This window comes from Panthera pardus, unplaced genomic scaffold (genome assembly GCF_024362965.1).
Source record: "Panthera pardus isolate Hobbes unplaced genomic scaffold, ASM2436296v1 HiC_scaffold_7, whole genome shotgun sequence".
NCBI classification, from domain to species: Eukaryota; Metazoa; Chordata; class Mammalia; order Carnivora; family Felidae; genus Panthera; species Panthera pardus.
This window is the reverse complement of record NW_026527002.1, coordinates 19,631,939-19,650,378: the sequence shown is the minus strand read 5'-3', so window position 1 is coordinate 19,650,378 and position 18,440 is coordinate 19,631,939. Positions and strand designations below refer to the sequence as shown.

General features: G+C 43.7%; 1 protein-coding gene across 5 annotated transcripts in view; it reads right to left on the bottom strand.

Moving 5' to 3' along the window:
- SULF1 (sulfatase 1) overlaps positions 1–18,440 on the bottom strand; it is a 177,204-nt gene that overhangs the window by 24,410 nt on the left and 134,354 nt on the right. For all 5 annotated transcript variants that reach the window (XM_053896526.1, XM_053896524.1, XM_053896527.1 and 2 more), the window contains 5 exons: positions 17,662–17,791; positions 5,411–5,621; positions 2,518–2,764; positions 620–716; positions 59–153 (listed from right to left, as the gene is read on the bottom strand). In XM_053896526.1, the coding sequence (XP_053752501.1) occupies positions 59–153; positions 620–716; positions 2,518–2,764; positions 5,411–5,621; positions 17,662–17,791 (780 nt within the window). The remainder of the gene's footprint in view (positions 1–58; positions 154–619; positions 717–2,517; positions 2,765–5,410; positions 5,622–17,661; positions 17,792–18,440) is intronic.

The window sequence follows — 18,440 nt, the reverse complement described above, 5'->3', positions numbered from 1 at the left end:
CTGTGGCTTGCGGAAACAAGAGTTTAGAAAAAAGACCGTGGGATGGTTACACGCTCACCTCTGTTTACTACAGGCACATTCCTCGGGTTTTCTCCTCTTTAGGTGCCCCCTCACTTCTCTCAAATTCTTAATTTTATCTTGCAAAGCTTCAATCTGGAAGACATATACTTGAACAGTTACCTTTTAAGGCAAGGATTTTCTATGCTGCCTACCTCTCTTTTACTTTCTGTGTTCCATCATCCTAGCTATTCATCTGAGATGATAATTAACTTGGAAACCCACTGGGCACGGAATACGCCTACCTCGATATTCCTACTGATGTGCTGTAGGTAAACATTAACAGATGTCTCAACTTAACAACTGAATCATTTCCTCGCAGAGATTTCAGTCTGCGTTGGGCCAGTCCCCGCTATGATTTTTACACTCTATTTTGTTTTCAGGCAGGACCATCACTCTATCACTGGGGAAAGATAAATACCCTGCTATTCTATTTTTCACATAATTGTAATTATAAAAAAAAGATGAAGTGGACACTCAGTGAGCCCCACCGGTCACAGCCGGGCTGGCGAGCCGAGCTCACATTTGGAATACACCTTCCAATCACATAGCCGTGGCTAACCTCTTTATCAATGTATGCCTTGTGGTCCTTCCAGGCTCTGGCTGATTGATACAGTTCTCTCTCACAATGGATTGTATCATTCGGAAGAATAAAGCACCTGCAGAAACAAACCCAAAACAATAGAAATAGGTTTATATGCTAATGTTAAAATAAACATTAGAAATAGCAAAGGGAATATAATTATCTTCTAAACTTTTAATTTGGATGCAAGCAGTTGTTTGGAGCTGAGCCATAGACCAGGATGCGTGGCAATGTCTCCTGACCACCGGTGTGGGTAAATGATGGTGACAGAGACAGACCGTTACTAAGATCGCCTTTCACAGCAATATTCAATATTCATGTCTCCAAGAACAGATAACCACCGGAAAACTCCAATTTCGAAAGCCTGATGAAATGCCACAGGAAAAATGGAAGTTTGCACAAGTTATGATGGAAGAGGAAGTAAGTTGTCTGATTAAAGAAATGTAGAGTTAGAAGGGGGTTGTTTATCCCATTCATTTTGTTACAGACACCCCATTAAGTTTGAAGCGAAGAGGGGCACCTGGGTGGCTCATCGGCTAAGCATCCGACTCCTGGTCACGATCTCACAGTTTGTGGGTTTGAGCCCCGCGTCTTTGGGCTTTGCTCTGACACTGTGGAGAGCCTGTTTGGGATTTTCTGTCTCCCTCTCTCTCTGCCTCCCCCCTCCACCTCTCAAAAATAAATAAATAAACATTTTTAAAAAGTTTGAAGCAAAGAAACAGCCTTAGGGATAGAGAGGAATTGGGATAAGCAGTCAGTCAATACTAAGAGTGGAACCCTGGTCTAAATCTCTTAGTGTATAACTATAACAACTATAGTTGACCCTGGAATAACACGCATTAGAACTACACAGGTTCACTTACGTGCAGATTTTTTTTTTTTCGGATAAACACAGTACAGTACTGTAAACATCGTCTCTTCCTTGTGATTTTCTTAATAACATTCTCTTCTCTAACTTACTTTATTGTAAGAATACCGTATATGATACACATAAAATATGTGTTTATCAGCTGTTTATATTATCACTAACACTTCTGGTCAGCAGTAGACCATTAGTAGTTAAGTTTCTGGGGAGTCAAAGTTATACGTGGAATTTCAACTGTGTGTACGGGGGGGGGAGGGTCTGTGTCCCCAACCCCCACCGTGTTCAAGGTCAACTGTACGGGCACCGGAAGACCAGACCCAAAGATAAAGATCCTGACAGAGCTCATGACAGCATGCCTCCCCAAAGTGATACGATGAGAGAGAGAAAAAAAGACCCTCCTAATACATTCAGAAGGAAAATTTTTCTCTATCAAGACAAGACCTGGATCTTGGAAGGAAAAGGAGAACCGAGGTGGTCCATTAGAGCTGTGAGATTATCAGCTCCCTTCCCTGTTTCCACGGCTCCCGAGGCCCTCCGTGCTCTCTGGGTTCTGCACGGGTTCGTGAGGTGTTCCTGCATCTCACGACTGTTCTCCAGGCCCCACAGCCCTCCCGTGGGCTGGGTTTTGTTCCTGAGGCTGTGAGCGCACCACTGTTCTGAGCCGCAGTAACGGTGCAGCACCCAGAGCCTCTACCAGCGCCAGGAATGGCTTCCATCTGTTACCCAGACTCCCACAAAGGTAACCGTTCAAGGGCAGAACTCCATGCCTGCTAAGTTAAGATGCGACAGAACCACTCTGGCTGATCAGCCTCAATGCGAAACCGAGCCCAAAGCATGTGTCCAAATGCACGACTGTTTGGACTCCCCGTTGCTGCTTTTAACCCTGGTTGTTATACAGGCCAGCCTCCAGACCCTGGACTGCCAAGTGGTATCACTTTCCGTAAAGAAGGAAGACAGTGATAAGATAAAGTGACAACTGTGAACTCAGCCCTCGAGAACTGAGCCTTCCTACTTGTGGGTCACTCGGACGGTGGTGGGCAAGCCCAGGGCATTGCCTCTGTCTGCTAGCATGGTGTCCCCGTCGCCCGCAGCCTGGTGACCCCCAGGCCCCCGGTGGCCTTCATCATGGCGCTTGGCGATGTTTCTTGGTCTCAGCACTTGCAGCTCTTCTTCTTCCAGGTTTATGTCATATATTTCGCCTTCAAATTCGACTGACAAGGAACGTGTTTGCCGAGTGTGGACAAATCTGGGCTTGTACTCTGGAAATAAGGGAAGATGTGTTAATACGGACATCCAGGTGTAGTTGAGGAGGGAGGAGAATCACGCCCTGGCTCAGGGGGCATGCTGGGAAGGGGCAGGCAGTATGTGCTGCACCGTTGAGGGGCAGCGGGGTGCTGTGGGCAGCCCCCTGGAATCCACGTCCGGAGCCGTGGGCTCTCGTCCGGCTCTGGCACTGCCCGGCAGTGCGGTGGAGGGCACGTGCCTCTGGGCCTCGGCCCTTCATCCCTCCAGGCAGGGGGGAGGTCTGGGCGCCTTCTAAGTTCCTTTCCACTTAGGGCAGGCCGTGAACTTGCACACTGCGTTTTCAACTCGAACTGCTAAGGCAGTTTGTTTGGATAAAACTATACTCCCAACTACAGTATTAATAATGATACTGTCATTTATCGAGCTTTTGCTATGTATCACCCACCTCATACTTATCTCTAACCCACAATCTTGGAAGGCCTGTATTATTATAATTCATCCTTACATTAAGAAAACATATTAGATTGTCTGAACAGGCTCGTAGATCTGGTGCTACGCTTCTCCAGGAGGGAACACTGAAGCTCTGAATGCTACCTGGCAAGTGCGAGGTTGCGTAGCCCATAGCTGTGGGAACCAGGACTCTAGTCTCCCAGGTTCTAAAGGCTACAGTCCTCCCACCACATTGGGCTGCTTGTGCCAAAGGGTAAATGCTCTCGACACCTTATATTTGTGCAAATGACAGAGGAATGCTCTAAGAAAAATTAAGTGTTGCAGATGTTTTTATCAGCCAGCTGACTAGTGATACCTGGCAGATGGAAGGCAAGGCCAGAAGAGGCCGGCGTGTTTTCTGGTCACTGTAATCCACTGCTCATGGTGTGTTAGACAAGAGCTTTCACCAGCAAACCTTTGCCCCTCCTTACGAGATGCACTTGGGATCTGAGGGGGCCTACTCACGTGGCCTTTCTCTCTCCAGCCTGATGCTAAAATAGGAAGAAGGGGGGCACACAGGCTGCGGAATCAGAATAGTGCTCACCACAGGATCTCGCTGTGATGGCAGTTTCCAGAGGAGGAAAACGCCTCTGTAACAATCAGCAGGCCACTGAGGGTGGTCAGGAACACCTCCTGTCCTCGAATACGTGAGCTTCCATGTGGTTTGAAAGGGTGGCCCCAGACATCTCCAGTTTGTGCTCAATGAGAACAACAGCAGGGTTTACGGTCACTGCTGCAGAGTGACATTGAGCCTCCTGGGAGAGAGGAGGCTGTCCCTACCTCCTAGCCCAACGCTGGCAATCAGCTTCCGTTAAGGGAGGCTGTGGGGGAATCTTTGTCATTTGTCGGCTTTCCATTTGATATCTTTGTGTGAACTATTAAACCTGGCATTTTCTCTCAGGGAGGAAAAAAAAAATCTTCCAAATCAATCATTCTCAGCCTTTGGGTTATGGATTCCTTTAAGAATGTATTGAAAGTTATACTCAGAAAGTTATTGAAAGTTTCACACAGAAGTCCACCTGTGGACTCCAGGATAAAAAAGCCAATGCTGGGGCGCCTGGGTGGCTCAGTCGGTTAAGCGTCCGACTTCAGTTCAGGTATGATCTCGAGGTTTGTGAGTTCAAGCCCGACATCGGGCTCTGTGCTGACAGCTCGGAGCCTGGAGCCCGCTTTAGATTCTGTGTCTCCTCCTCTCTCTGCCCTTCCCTGGCTCATGGTCTGTCTCTCTGTCTCTCAATAATAAATAAATGTTAAAAAAAAAAAAAAAAAAAAAAGCCAGTGCTAAGAGTGTCTATTGTTCTAGTGATTGATTTGATTTCCTAATTTACAATATGGGGGACACGGGCCTGGCTCAGTCAGTAGAGCATGCAACTCTTGATCTTGGGGTTGTGGGTTCAAGCTCCACATTGGGCGTACAGCCTACTTAAAAAAAAAAAAAACAAACTACCTAATTTACAACACGGAATGGAACTTGATGTATCTTACTGTTTTCCAAACCCGTATAGAAAAAATTGCCACAGATGAGTCACTTCTCATATTCAGCCACTAGATGGCACTAGACTCTCATTCTTTTACAGAAGGTGCCCGACTGGGTTTTCACATCTGTACAATCATAGGAATCTTATAGCTGCCTGATAGGGTTTTTATAAAGATGGCAAGCAGTGCTTTTCATACTGAATTTGACTGTTTGACCATCCCAGCCAACAAGAGGAATTAAACAAAAACTGTCCTAAAACAGATGTGCCTAAAAACCGCATGTATGCTTTTCTTACTAGTTAAATGCATAAGCAATGAAACCTTGACTTTTTATTTTCTCCTTTTTTTTAAAAGTAGCTCAAAGCAGACTAATCAGGATATTAGCATTAATGTAAAATACACCTGACTTAAACTCTACCCTCCGCCCCTAGCCCCACCTTTTACCCTGTATAGCTCTTTCCTGTGCGTGTTTACGTTTTGTCTGGTGTGTTTACTGAATATATTTTCGTTCTATGCTTAAGTTAAAGTGTGCACATACCAAATTAGCTCTCGTATTTGGAACAGGACCATTATTTGCTTTCGCCCCAACGCCATGCATTGATAATATCTAAAATGTGGAAGGAGCGGCCTTTTCTCTCTAATGTCCACTTGCAAAGCCTTGGCCTGCCACTGAGACGTCACTGCGTGTTGCTTACTCGGAGTCCCCTGGTTTCTCAGGAACTGCCTTTGGCTCTTCCTCTGGCTTCTGCCGGTGCGATAGCCAGGTTCTCCGCAGCTGCATTCCTTGTCGTGGAAGCCGCGAGAGTAGAGGTTCCGCGTGCTCTGCCGCACGGTGAGCAGGTCACTGGATCCTTTACACTTATGAATTCGGAGCTTGCCAGATGTGTCCTCAATGCACTGCCACTTCTGCAAAAGCCAACGTGAGAGCGGTTTACCCCTCCTGCTCCAGGTGCTTCGTATCAAGGACCGCTGCATCGGGTTCCGGAAGCCCGGGCAACCCCGATAAGCAGAGCCAACGAAGGAAGGCAGGCAAGCTTTTAACTGACCCTGCAACGAGCCTACCCCCGGTTCTCTCGGTTATTTCTCTCACGGGAGGCAAAGACAGATGACACCGGAATCATCGGAAATCAGAACTACCTCAGCGACACTAGAGCCCAAAATTGATACATAAATGCTCAGGATCCAGACTAAACAGTCTTGAGTGAGACACGTAAAAAGCCCTGAATTCACCCAGCCACAGAGCACAGCTGTCACGGCTGTTTTCACCAGACCCCTCTTCCTCTGGAAAAACAAACCTGGCTGCTTTGTTCTCAAGCCCCTGAATTTCTGACCCGGGCCAGGGAAGAGTGGCACGTGAGGCAGCGGGAGAGTTTAATCGGAGTCTGCCGCAGCGCGGGCCAGCTCTCACAGGGCCGGGACGTTAGCAAACGTGTCAGGGGTGCTCTGGGCCTCTTCTTATCCTCCTCCGGACCCCGCAACCCTGAAGAGACAACGCGCACCTTCCCAAGAGACAGGCCCGGGGTGGGGGTGGGGGTGGGGTTGGCACTGGGTTTTCTGCTTTGAGCCTTCTATCAAGCCTGCCGCAGACACCGCGGGCTTACTTCTAGATCAATGGGACGCGGCACTGGGTCTCCGTGTCCCTCCCACCTGCTGCCCAGGCTTCTTGAACTTCAGTCTGCCTGAAGTAATAGCACTTCTCCTCGCGGCATTTCATGGGATCCTCCGCATGTTACCTAAAGGCCTAATAACCTTCCTTTTACTTTTTCTTTTCCCCTGGCCTCCTCTCTAAAATGGTAATTTGGGAAGTATGCTGACCTTGGTCTGAAGTTGACCACAGTTGTGACAACACGCTGTCATGCAGTGTTATCAAACTTTCGTCTTTTTTTTCCCCTTCCATCTATGAGTATCCCCTGTGTACAATTATTGACACTTTTCTCTAAATGGACACATTTCTAAGCAGTGGCCAAAGCAACAGCCCCTGTAAAATTACGTATTTGGTGTGCCAGTTACATATTTCAAATATATATTAAAATAAATAAAAAATTATTAAATAAAAGATGCTCTTTCCTGAGCCACATAAAATGATCTCACCATACCCTCCTTGTGTACCTGTAACCATACTTTGGATTGCATTTTAATTTCAAGGTGATCTGATGCAAGGTAAAATTTAGTCAAGGGTCCCAGATGGCTTGGCCAGCAGACAAAGGACACTCGTGTACAAAATGGAGTGCGACCCACTGAGATACCACCTCACACCGGTCAGAGTGGCTAAAATGAACAAATTAGGAAACAACAGGTGTTGGCGAGGATGTGAAGAAACGGGAACCCTCTTGCACTGTTGGTGGGGATGCAAACCGGGGCAGCTGCTCTGGAAAACAGTGTGGAGGTTCCTCAAAAAATTAAGAATAGATCTACCCTATGACCCAGCAATAGCACTGCTAGGAATTTACCCAAGGGATACAGGAGTACTGATGCATAGGAGCACTTGTACCCCAATGTTTATAGCAGCACTCTCAACAATAGCCAAATGATGGAAAGAGCCTAAGTGTCCATCAACTGATGAATGGATAAAGAAGATGTGGTTTATGTATACAATGGAGTACTACTTGGTAATGAGAAAGAATGAGATCCTGTCATTTGCAGCAACATGGATGGAACTGGAGGGTATTATTAAGTGAAATAAGTCAGTCAGAGAAGGACAGATATCGTATGTTTTCAGTCATATGTGGATCTTGAGAAACTTAACAGAAGACCATGGGGGAGGGGAAGGTGAAAAAATAGTTACAAAGAGAGAGGGAGGGAGGCAAACCATAGGAGACTCTTAAATACAGAGAAGAAACTGAGGGGGTCGGGGGGGGGTGGGGGAGAGGGGAAAGCGGGTGATGGACATTGAGGAGGGCACTTGTTGGGATGAGCACTGGGTGTTGTATGTAAGTGATGAACCACGGGAATCTACTCCAAAAACCAAGAGCACACTTTACACCCTGTATGTTAGCCAATTTAACAAGAAATTATATTACAAACAGAAAACAAAACAAACAAACAAAAACCCTACCCCCAAAACCAAATGGAGTGTGACCATTCACAATGGACCAAGGTACAGAGTCATGCTTTGTTTTTTCTTAATGGAGCCATGTGCCCTCAATAAGCGTTGAATTATCGGTGCTGCCTTTGCACTTCTACCCGATAGTCCCCAAATCCCGGGGCCATAGGGCTTGTTCTGTGATTTTGCTTTAGCCCCCATACACTCTTGGTGCTACAGAATTCGGTGATTTTAAGCCACGTCAGGTTACAGTCTTCTTTTGTGGCTTGACCAGCATATCCTGAATGTCCATCATCTCCATCCAGAGAAGCAGGCTCAAGGGACAGGGCAACTCTATTTACAAAGCCATGAAAAGGTGACACAAACAAGCACAGTCAAGGACTAACTAAGTTAGAGATAATTTAACTGAAGAAAAAAAGTGAAGTCAACTTGATCAGGCACACAGGACTTATGTCAGGTCAGTGGTTCTCACACATGGCTGGGCTTTGGGAGTTTCAAAAGCTCCCCTGGTGATTCTAATGTGCAGTTGGGGTTAAGAACAACCGCTTTCAATTTGCGACTGGTTCTTGGACCTCTTTGCAGCTGGAATCCCTGGCAGGGGCAAAAGAGGTCTAAGTAGCTCGGATGGAGGAGCCTTGGGAAGGATATATGCATTTGGGGGCGTGGATATGCAAAGGAAGCTGTGTCTAGAAATGCACTGATGCAATCAGGTCAGAAAACGACTCTAGTTGAACAGAGGTACACTTCCAGCTTGTCTACACTGGCAGGACTATGCGTTCTCTGTAAGAGTAACCAGTTTTCCTTACTTTCTCTCCACAGGTAGTTGACAAGTGATAGAATTTAGTCTTTGCAAATGCTTAGTGGAAAGCTGTGTGTGCCTGTTCTGCCATTCAAGGTGGAGACCAGTGATTTTCAAGCCTGGGTGTGTGGTACTTCCAAACACATCCAGTGAGCTTGAGGAGGTGTCGTGAAGTTCTTGAAAAAAGTTCTCAGAAACAGATATACAATTCCCTTAAGGAATAACGATATGCCCTGTGGAATTTTTGCTGGTGAGAAGTGTCAGCAAAATCAATGATAACCTTTTATAGCTCCAGAAAGTTTGGTGATCAGTGATACTAGAGTGTCAGTCTAGATCTGTATTTGTCTTAAATGCAAGTGGTTTAAGACTTATCCATCTATCTGGGTAACCTCTAACTCAAGCATTCAAAAACTAAGAGTTTACTGCTTAATTCCAAGGGTAGCAAAAGAAGAGGCCAGTGTTCTACAGCCTAGTAGAAGCTTAAGAAATACTCTGTTTTCTCCCAGACAGGAAAACATGGTTGTCTTTATTCTTGTCTGGTCTTGTGTCTTTTGTGGTTCGAATTTATACCAATTTTGGTACACATACTAATTTTTAAAACACGTAACTGCAGTGAAAACCTTCCTTAGTTTTGTAACCATAACGCACTAAAAAAACAAAATTCTGCCTTTTTCTTGGCCTTGAAGAGCTGAGTGTACAGAACAGAAAGTGTAGGTAGAATTTTTAGTGATTTGGTCTATTTGGAATCTAACCGGCATTTTCCCATTAGCCAAATTCCTTGCTAATGTCCCATGGATCAGAGGTGAAGGGAAGGGGTGTTTCTTTCCTGAGAGATGAATTTAACCAAACCTGAGGTCTGGTACCATCCTGGGCACTGGTGACATATCACACAAATCAAATATGCACACATATATGTATGCATATATGCATATATGTATGTATGCATATATGTATGTATGTATGCTTCTGTACACACATGCACACACGTACCCACATATACTAAAGGTATACATCCACCTACACACATTCTTGTATAAAACAAGGGCCACAGTGAAAAATGCCAACGCTTTTCTATACCATGAACCCTTTGAACAAGCCATAGACCCTATCAGATGGAGTAATTAGCTAGAGGCTTTCAAACTCTTCTTAGTGGCAAGCCTACTAGCAATTTTAATGAAATGTAATTACCACATATTTGCCACAGTCATTTTAGTGTTCGATATCATGATAATTTTTACAGCTGAGCAATAAATCCTTGAATAACCGCCACCACCGTGGTCATCATTGAGAGTTTATAGAGGGAGGCGAGGGAAGAGAACTTTCAGAGAATTGCTCTGAAACTCACACCACCAGTCACTTAAGCGCTCGAAACAATGAGGAGACGGTTTCGCAGTGCAGAAGAGCTTCCGGAATCAGAAGGAAGCACGAACTCAGGGAGGCATCTGCTAACGGGACACGGAGTCAGCCTCAGAAACGAGCTTTGTGAAAGACCCGCCCGTGCAGACATACAGACATCAAACTGTCTCCCTTTTGTCTACTCTCTTGAAGTTTATCAGTAAATCAGTTAACTGCCAAAGCCGATGGTCTCCACCTTCCCTGACCACTCACCCCTTCTGTAAATTCCTTTGCCACTTTGTCAGACCTCGTTTCAACATTTCTCTTGCCTCTCTGGCTCCATCTGTGCCAATCATTTAACATACATTCATCGCACAACTATTTCTGCAGACGTTCTGCTGATGAGGGGCTAGATAAAACCATGTAAATAATTTTGTAGGTTATTCTGATTTCATTTTACCCTTTCCAGCCACACTGGAATTTGGAATTAAAGGCAGGGACCATGTCTCATACTCCTGAGTTATTCCCTGAAGTTAGCATCAAATCACTTTGTTTAGTAATTATGTCTTAGTATATTTTGATTGATTATATATACTTATATATAAATAACACATAACGAAGAGAAGACTGGCTATTTGGTGTAAGGATTCAGGTGTGTGGCAGCTAGTTTGGTGGAATCAAATCTAATGAGAAATATGCTAAAATGCCATTCAAACAATTCCCTTCAACACTGTCTTTGTCACCATCATTGTCATCATTAGGGAACTCTTACTTGCTGCCAGGTACTTGTCTAGAACACTTTATATATAAATTATCCACTTAATCGTTACGACAACCTAAAGCGCTACCATAATTCGTTCACTGGACTAGGATTCTGTAGTAGTGAAGATCACCTATATTCCACCTGGGACTTGGGAATGGCATTTTGTACCCATATTGATGTGACACAGTGGCAAAAGTCTGGACTTTCAGGCCAGAAAAGTCTGGATTTGAATATCAGCGTTATCACATTGCTTATGTGTCCTTGAGCAAGTCAGCTACACACTGTAAGCTCCATGAGCATTAGAACTCACTCACGCGCAAGAACTCAGTACATGGTAGGCACTCAACAAAGGCAGCTGGTGTTGTTGTTATTATTATTATTAGTTCCCAACCCACCCCCGCCCCCGCCACGTAAGTTTATTACCTAAAGAATTTGGTCTTAGGCAAACTGAATGGAAGGTAGACATTTTCAATGGAGATAAGTATTGGGTTAGGGATGGGGAGACCTCGATTTTAATTTTCTTTCGCCGCTAACTCTATGGCCGTGAGCAAATTACAGAATCTCTTTGTTCTTCCAGATTCCACATCTGGCAAAATAATACTTGCTCCTCCTGGCCTCAAGGATATGTCATGAGAATAAATTGTTTTTGGAGTTCTCAAAAAACGATGCGCCATATAAATCCAGAGCAATACTATTATAATTGACCTTTAACAATGGTTAGCCAATCCTTGGGCAAGTTCATGTTTCCTGCTTGTAAATTATATATAATACAGTAATTATTATTTAGTGGGGAGACTGTGGCTTTGAATCACACAGATCTTGGTTTGAACTCAGACTTGTCACACTTCCAGCTGGGTGACTTTGGTCAAGTTACTTTCCCATCTGAGCTTTCGTCTCCTTATATTTAAAATGAGCCTGAGATCTCTACTATAATTTTCAGGTATAAAATGTTTTGTGTAAATGCCTAGCATAATATGAGATGAAGACAGAACTCTGCTTACTTCCTTTTCCTGATGTAACTACTAGATAATCATGATACTTTCTACATTTCCAACGGCATATATTTCTCAGACTGGTCAAGAATGTTCTATATTCTTATTTATGCCCATTTATGCCCATTTTCATGAGTAAGAAATAAAAATTTTGGCTACAACTTTTTCGAAGGTACACTGCAATGAAAACTTCACACACATACACACACACACAAACACACACACACACGGATTAGTTCCCCATTATTATATGCCTTATTATGTGGATTTGGTCATAACGCAGGTCAAATCGTGTTCTCTGAAATGTAACAACCATACAGTAATTTTCAGATAACCTGATTATCCTTTAGGCCAGTACCAACATCATGAAAAACAGTTACCTGCATGTGGATGTGTGTTTAGAATTTTTGCCTCAACACCGGGAATATAAAAACACCATATAAACATCCTTGATGAAGTTATCACTTAGCTGAAGCCACTGTCCAATTTTCTCACAAATATGAACTAGAGTTACTCGTGCTGAGGAGTTTCCTCCTCTTTTCTTTGAGACGGGCTGAGAGGGGATGAAGGAGGGAAAGTGGAAAGGAAAGAGAGGCAGAAGAAGTTTCCTCCTTTAGATTCTAATCTGGATGATCGTATGCTGAAGTCCGTAATGATATGTTGGAGGAAATATTGTTCTTGCAGTTTGGGGAAAGTAAAGTTGGTAAACTGACCTTGGCCAACAAGTGATAGCCAGTATTTATTGAGTGCTTATTATGTGCCAGGTACCGGTTCGAATGCTTACTACACTTAACTCATATAATCTTTATAGTAACCTCCCCATATAATCTTTACCAGTATTATGTCCGTTTTCGAGATGAAGAAACTAAGGCAGAGTTAGGTTAAGTGACAAAGCAAGCATGGAGTCAGGATGCAATCCCAGTTGAGTAGGACCCTAGCGAAAGAAGAATGGTTTGGGCAGAATGTGAGGCTTCCGGTGAGGCTCAACTGAGGAAATGGCATTGGGGAAGGTAGACGAGAATGTTATGTTTAAGAGACGGGGAGGAGGGGCTCCTGACCAGAGTGAGGCCGCGTTAGGGAGCAGTGGGGAACAAGAGCATACATTAAATTGGGTGTGGACACATTAGGTAGGTTATAAGTAAAATGTCCTTATGTTTGTCTTTTTCTGACTTGTTTGGAACATCATTAAATATGGTTTGACATTTAAGCCTGTGGTTTGTATTTTGAAAACTGCACCAAAGCCAAACCATTTAGACACACAATTCGGACACGTCCTTCAGTGCAGGTTGAAGAGGGGAGGTGGCCAGGTTTAGAGGCTGGGCCGTCCATAACGAGCCCTGAGCACACAAATGTTCAGCCAGAGGGTGGCACTGGGGCTTGGTCCTTATGGCCTGTCCCTCCGGAATTAGGAGCTCCAGGGGGAGGTGTCTATGAGCTGAGATTTTAACCAGGACTCAGTGAGTTTCTGGAAACAGGCTGTCAGTTTCTGGCAAAAGAACCAGATCTTACTGGTAAATGCCTTTTATTCCTGCTCTGCAGCTGGTCACAGAGGGTCGAGGGCTCTACGGCCAGAGGGATAATTTTGGGGATGAGAACACAGATCCTGGAGTTAAACCAGTACATTCAACCAGCGACAGTCTGATTTCTCAAACAGTATCAGCTTGCTTGATCTGGGGTTCTTTCATAATTTTAAACAAATCTTTGATTTCATACTGATACAATAGTAGAGAGGCAAACAAAATTGCAAAGTTGCTGGAGTTTAACAACTCACAAAGGATATGAAATGTGCTTTATCAAAAAAAAAAAAAAAAAAAAAAAAGAAAAGAAACCTGTTTTTTTCCAAATGACAGAATCTATGATGTGCAGTTCAAAATTGAATGCCCAGGGATTTTCTCTTTTATGTAACTCCTATTTAAGGAGTCAATCACTGTACCTAGAGAAGCAAAAACCAGTAACGCTTACCTGACGTGAGTGATTCTCAACCCTGGCTATTCATAGGAATCACCCAGGCGCTTGAAAAAAAATCACTGATGTCTGGGTCTCATCCCCAGAAGGTCTGTTTTACTTCGTCTGGAGTGAAGCTTGAACATTAGCTTTTGTAAAGCTGCCTAAGTGATTCTAGTGTGCAGTCCTGCTTGGTAACCACTTCCCTAGATGCTGTGAGTGGGTCCCAAACCCACGGCTTCAGCCAGGCAAGTGCCACATACAATTTCAAGAGAGTATCTACTCTGTTACATTTTTGTAGAGGCACCATGCTCTGGGGAAGAAACGATTGAACGTGAAGTACAGAGTCGCAGGTCTGACTTCGGGTTTGTAGCTGAAGTTTTCCGGACCTAAATTTCCTTATGAGGAAAAGGATCTCATTCAACTGGAAGATTTCTAAGACTCTTTCCAACTTTCACATTCTCGGACTCTAGACCTCTGGTTCTTAACTTTGTTAACAAATACAGATGCCTTGGCGTCACCTCTAGACATGTTAATCTGATTGGTCTAGGGGGAGGCTATAAGTCGGTATTTTCAAAAGCTGCCCAGGTGATTCTAGGGTGCAGGTAGAATTGAGCATCATTGATGTGTGGTCTTTGTTGAGCCAAAGTCTTTTCAGATAGAAGTTGAGATTTGTGTGTGTGTGAGTGTGTGTGTGTGTGTGCAGTGTATCATACGTAAATCTGTACATAATGTGCTTGGGGGTGTAATGCTAGCTGAGAGGGTGGTGGGGATTCATACTCAGTCTCATATTAATTCAGGAACACAGAAGAAATGCAAACACATATGTCCACACTGCCTTAATTAGTCCCTGCTGGTTGCTCTGTTCACAAAGTGAAGAAGTATTGCCAAATGTCTGGGATTCCAGCCCATTTTAATTCTCTGTTGGCTTCATAGGAATGAAAACAGCAGGTAAGATGGCCTGGAACAGTAATAGCACCCAATATTCACACATTGCCTTATAGTTCATCTAGGACTTTACATATATGATATCACTGGATTCTTACAAGCCTGAGATTAATTTTCCTCACTTTAGGGATAGACAACCTGAGACTCTTAAGAATCTTGTCCCCAAACACACATCTAAAAAGTAGTGGATGCCAATATTCTAACCCAAACTTTTTGATGTCATATTTCTCTTTCTTTCATTTACCTGCTTCATGCATTCACATGACTCTGACAAACAATCCTCAGGTGACCAGGCATGGGGGTGTAGTGGGACAGGGGAAATTCGTGCTCTCTTTGTGGGGGAAAAGTGAAGAGAATGGGGCCGAGAGCATGGGTTTTTCCTTTATATCCCAAACAGAATCAAACCAAAGAGAAGACTGTGTTGTCTTTTGAATGCAGGCAGTTAACCTTGGTCAGAGAAAAAGACACAGGGCACAGGCCAGGAGTGAAATCAATGTCAAGAGAAGAGATTCCTAGCAAGTTAGTTCTGGCCTCAACTGATGCCTTGATCCAGATCAATACAATCTCATTATTCCGGACTTTTTCTTCCCTTTCTATCGTCACTGATATTGTAACTAAAAAGAAAATCTTCAAAGTAGCCAGATAGAAAAAGCAAAAGGCCAAAATATAAAGATTCTGTAGAACACAGTAGAGCAACTGGGCTTGACCCACAGATTCGAGAACTGTCTGGAAGAGGCTTGAGATTTTCCAGAAGTTCTCAGATTCTTAAGCCATTGTGTGAGCGTCACCTATAGAAAGAAATCATCATCTGGGGTATAGTGTAATTCTCCGTTCTCATAATTCAGGCACTTCTGAAAGAAATTGTTGCTAACATTTTCATATATTCATGTGATATAATCTAAATTCAGACTGATGCACATAGAAATCAAGCAGCAGAGGAAAATCCCAGGGAACTAGACATTTAAGCATTTAGTGGGGGCAAAACAAGTTTAGAAAAATATGAAAAAGCAAAGTGAAGTTTTTAACATAGTTAGCATTCAGCACAAGAGTGGAGAACTCATGCCAAAGTGCCATAATCCAGTTATACTACATTTGCCCTTTAGGACACGTATTAAAATTTCAGGGCAAGCCATATGGTGAGGTTTGCAAAATTGTGTACTGAAAGGTAGGCAGTGTACCTTATTCTCAGTCGGCTATCATGCTTGCAGCTTAGAGGGCTAAAATAGTAACAAAAATCACCAATTTGCATGAGATATATTTAACACTGAACATTTCCAACTCCCGAATACAGGTAAATTAGTCTACTGAGGCTGGCTCCTAAAAATCATTTCAGAGCTACAAAGCAATTCTGAGGTTTTAGTCATAATAATACTTAGAGCTTCCTTAAGAAGGATTTGAAGACATCAGATGAAACTATAATGAATAAGTCTAAGCTTCTCCGCTAAACACTTGAAAATAAAGACTTACTGGAGTACCCTGAAGGCCTGGTTTCATCCCTTCCTTCAACAACCTCCCCCCACCGCCCCATCTTTTTCTATTTCCGGGGAATCCCTGAGCACAAAAAGGCATGAGGAAATGCAGAATGTATGAGGACCAAGTTGTTTATTGTGAATGTCTGTTCAATAAGCTAGATGCCATATCACATGTACAAATGTATGATGCCTTACATTTATGAGGCCATTTCAATAACGGGACTATCAATTTCATATGCCTGATATCTTGAACTGGTATTGGCTAGCTGTATGGATATCTAGAGGTCAGATAAGTTGAAAAGAAAAAAAAGACTCACCAAAGATCTGAACTTCTCTCTGCCTAGTTCATGTAACTTACCTTGGAAGGCAGCAAGCAGCCGCTGCTTTTGAATCCTACACCTCATTTGGATCCCGGCTCTGCACTCACCGGCTGCCCGTTTGTAAATGGGGACAACGATGCCTCCCTCACCGGATGAATATGAGGATTAAACTGAGCTAATACATAGAAAATTCCATATACAGTGCTTTACTTAAGACACATGAGTAATAAATATTAGTTTTCACTTTCCTTCCATTTTGTTCTAAGTTGCAATGACTTAGGCAGAAATTCAGTTCCTCTCTCATGATGACACAATACCTCTTTTAGGTAGCATTGGTGTTGATCGAGAGTGTTTAAAATAGTTTGTGTGAAGGGCGCCCGGGTGGGCTCAGGAGGTTAAGCCTCCTACTGTTGATTTCGGCTCAGGTCATGATCTCACAGTTTGTGAGATCGAGCCTTGCATCAGGCTTTGCACTGACAGTGTGGAGCCTGCTTGGGATTGTCTCTCTCCGTCTCTCTCTGCGCTTCTCCAGAGCTCAACCTCTCTCTCTCTCTTGCAAAATAAATAAACATTTAAAAAAATAGCTTGTGTTCATATGTTCCCACTTTCCTTAGAAACAGGTCTGTTTAATTCATTACATGGTATTTCTTTAGTTCTTATTGATAATAGTGGATGTTCTGGGTAGCCCTGAATTCTACAGTAATACTTCGATTAATAAAGAGGATTCATTCTAATGGAATAGTTGATGTCAGATACTTTGTGAGCAGAGGTAGAAACGATAAACAAACACAATATGTCTTCCCTTTTCATTCCCCAATCTTGGTCCTAGATTCTGTCCTCCTCTGTAGGTTGGATGACATCTGACTTCAGTACAGGATGGGAAGACCCCATCGTGTCTCTTGGCTGGTTCACTGTCCAGAGGCTCAGCATCTGCCCATGATCTTGACTAAGTAGACTTCTTGATAACCAGTTAACAGGAACCCAAGTGGTGTTGGCTTCTCCTCAAATGGAACCGAGTTTCTGAACTTTCTAGCCTGGCTAACCATTTCACATGTCTGATATGTTGAACTGGTGTTGGCTAGTCGGGTGGATATCTCGTACTCTCCGAGGGCACCGTGTTTTTTCACTGGAGGGAGCCAAGCTGTGAAGAGGAGGCCCAGCTTAGACCAGTTAGATAATCCCAGTCACAGGAGAGCTGCCACAGTGAGCACGGCATGAGCGTAATGAAAAGCTCATTTATCCTAAATGTACATTGTTTCACACGCTGCAAATTTTAAATTAGAAATAAAGACGGATGTGACTTGTGGTGAAGACAAGCTGTGTCACTCACCTGCCCAGGCTGTTCACAGGCTGTCTGGTACCTGGCCTGCTGGCACAATTCCTTGACCCTCTCATATTTGGGCAAGTGATTTGACTGTTGGATATTCTTGCTGGATTCTTCTTTCTTACGTAGAAATTTCCTTTGACAGAAAAGAAAAAGTTTCTAATGTGAGAAACGATCTGCATTATCTTCCTAGCATCATGTGGCTTTTTTACTTTTCTCCCCTGTGACACAACTACACATTCTTCAAATGGCATGACATAGATGTTAGAATCTGGCTCATGGGAGTTCGGCATTTGCCGAGTCCTTTGTGAAGATTATAGGCCGGGCACTAATGAAGAACATTCTCTCTGCAAAGCGTTAATTTCAAAACTCTGGGCATAAATGTTTAGCTGTACAGTTATATAAATGCTTTTCTCTCAATGTAGGTATGGAAAAAAACAAGACAATGGGATCATGAACCAAAAGGGGAATTCCAGAAGAGACTCTGGAAATTAAAGTCTCATATATTTAAAGCCAGGAGAGGCACCTAAGGAAAGGAAAGAGAAAGGTGAGGGCCAGGCGGACTTGGGAAGGAGGGCTGAGAAAGTCAATCGACTGGTCTGATTAGGAGCCAAGGCTGAGAAATGCAACCATAAGTGCTTTGGTCCCATCTTGTGAGAATTTATGTTTTACAGTCTGATGCAACAATCATGATGGTGCTGGCCAGTGGAGAATGAGTAGCAAACCATTCAATCTTGTGACTGGGCTTACGAAATCTGCATGCTTAGTAAACCGGAATAAGGGCG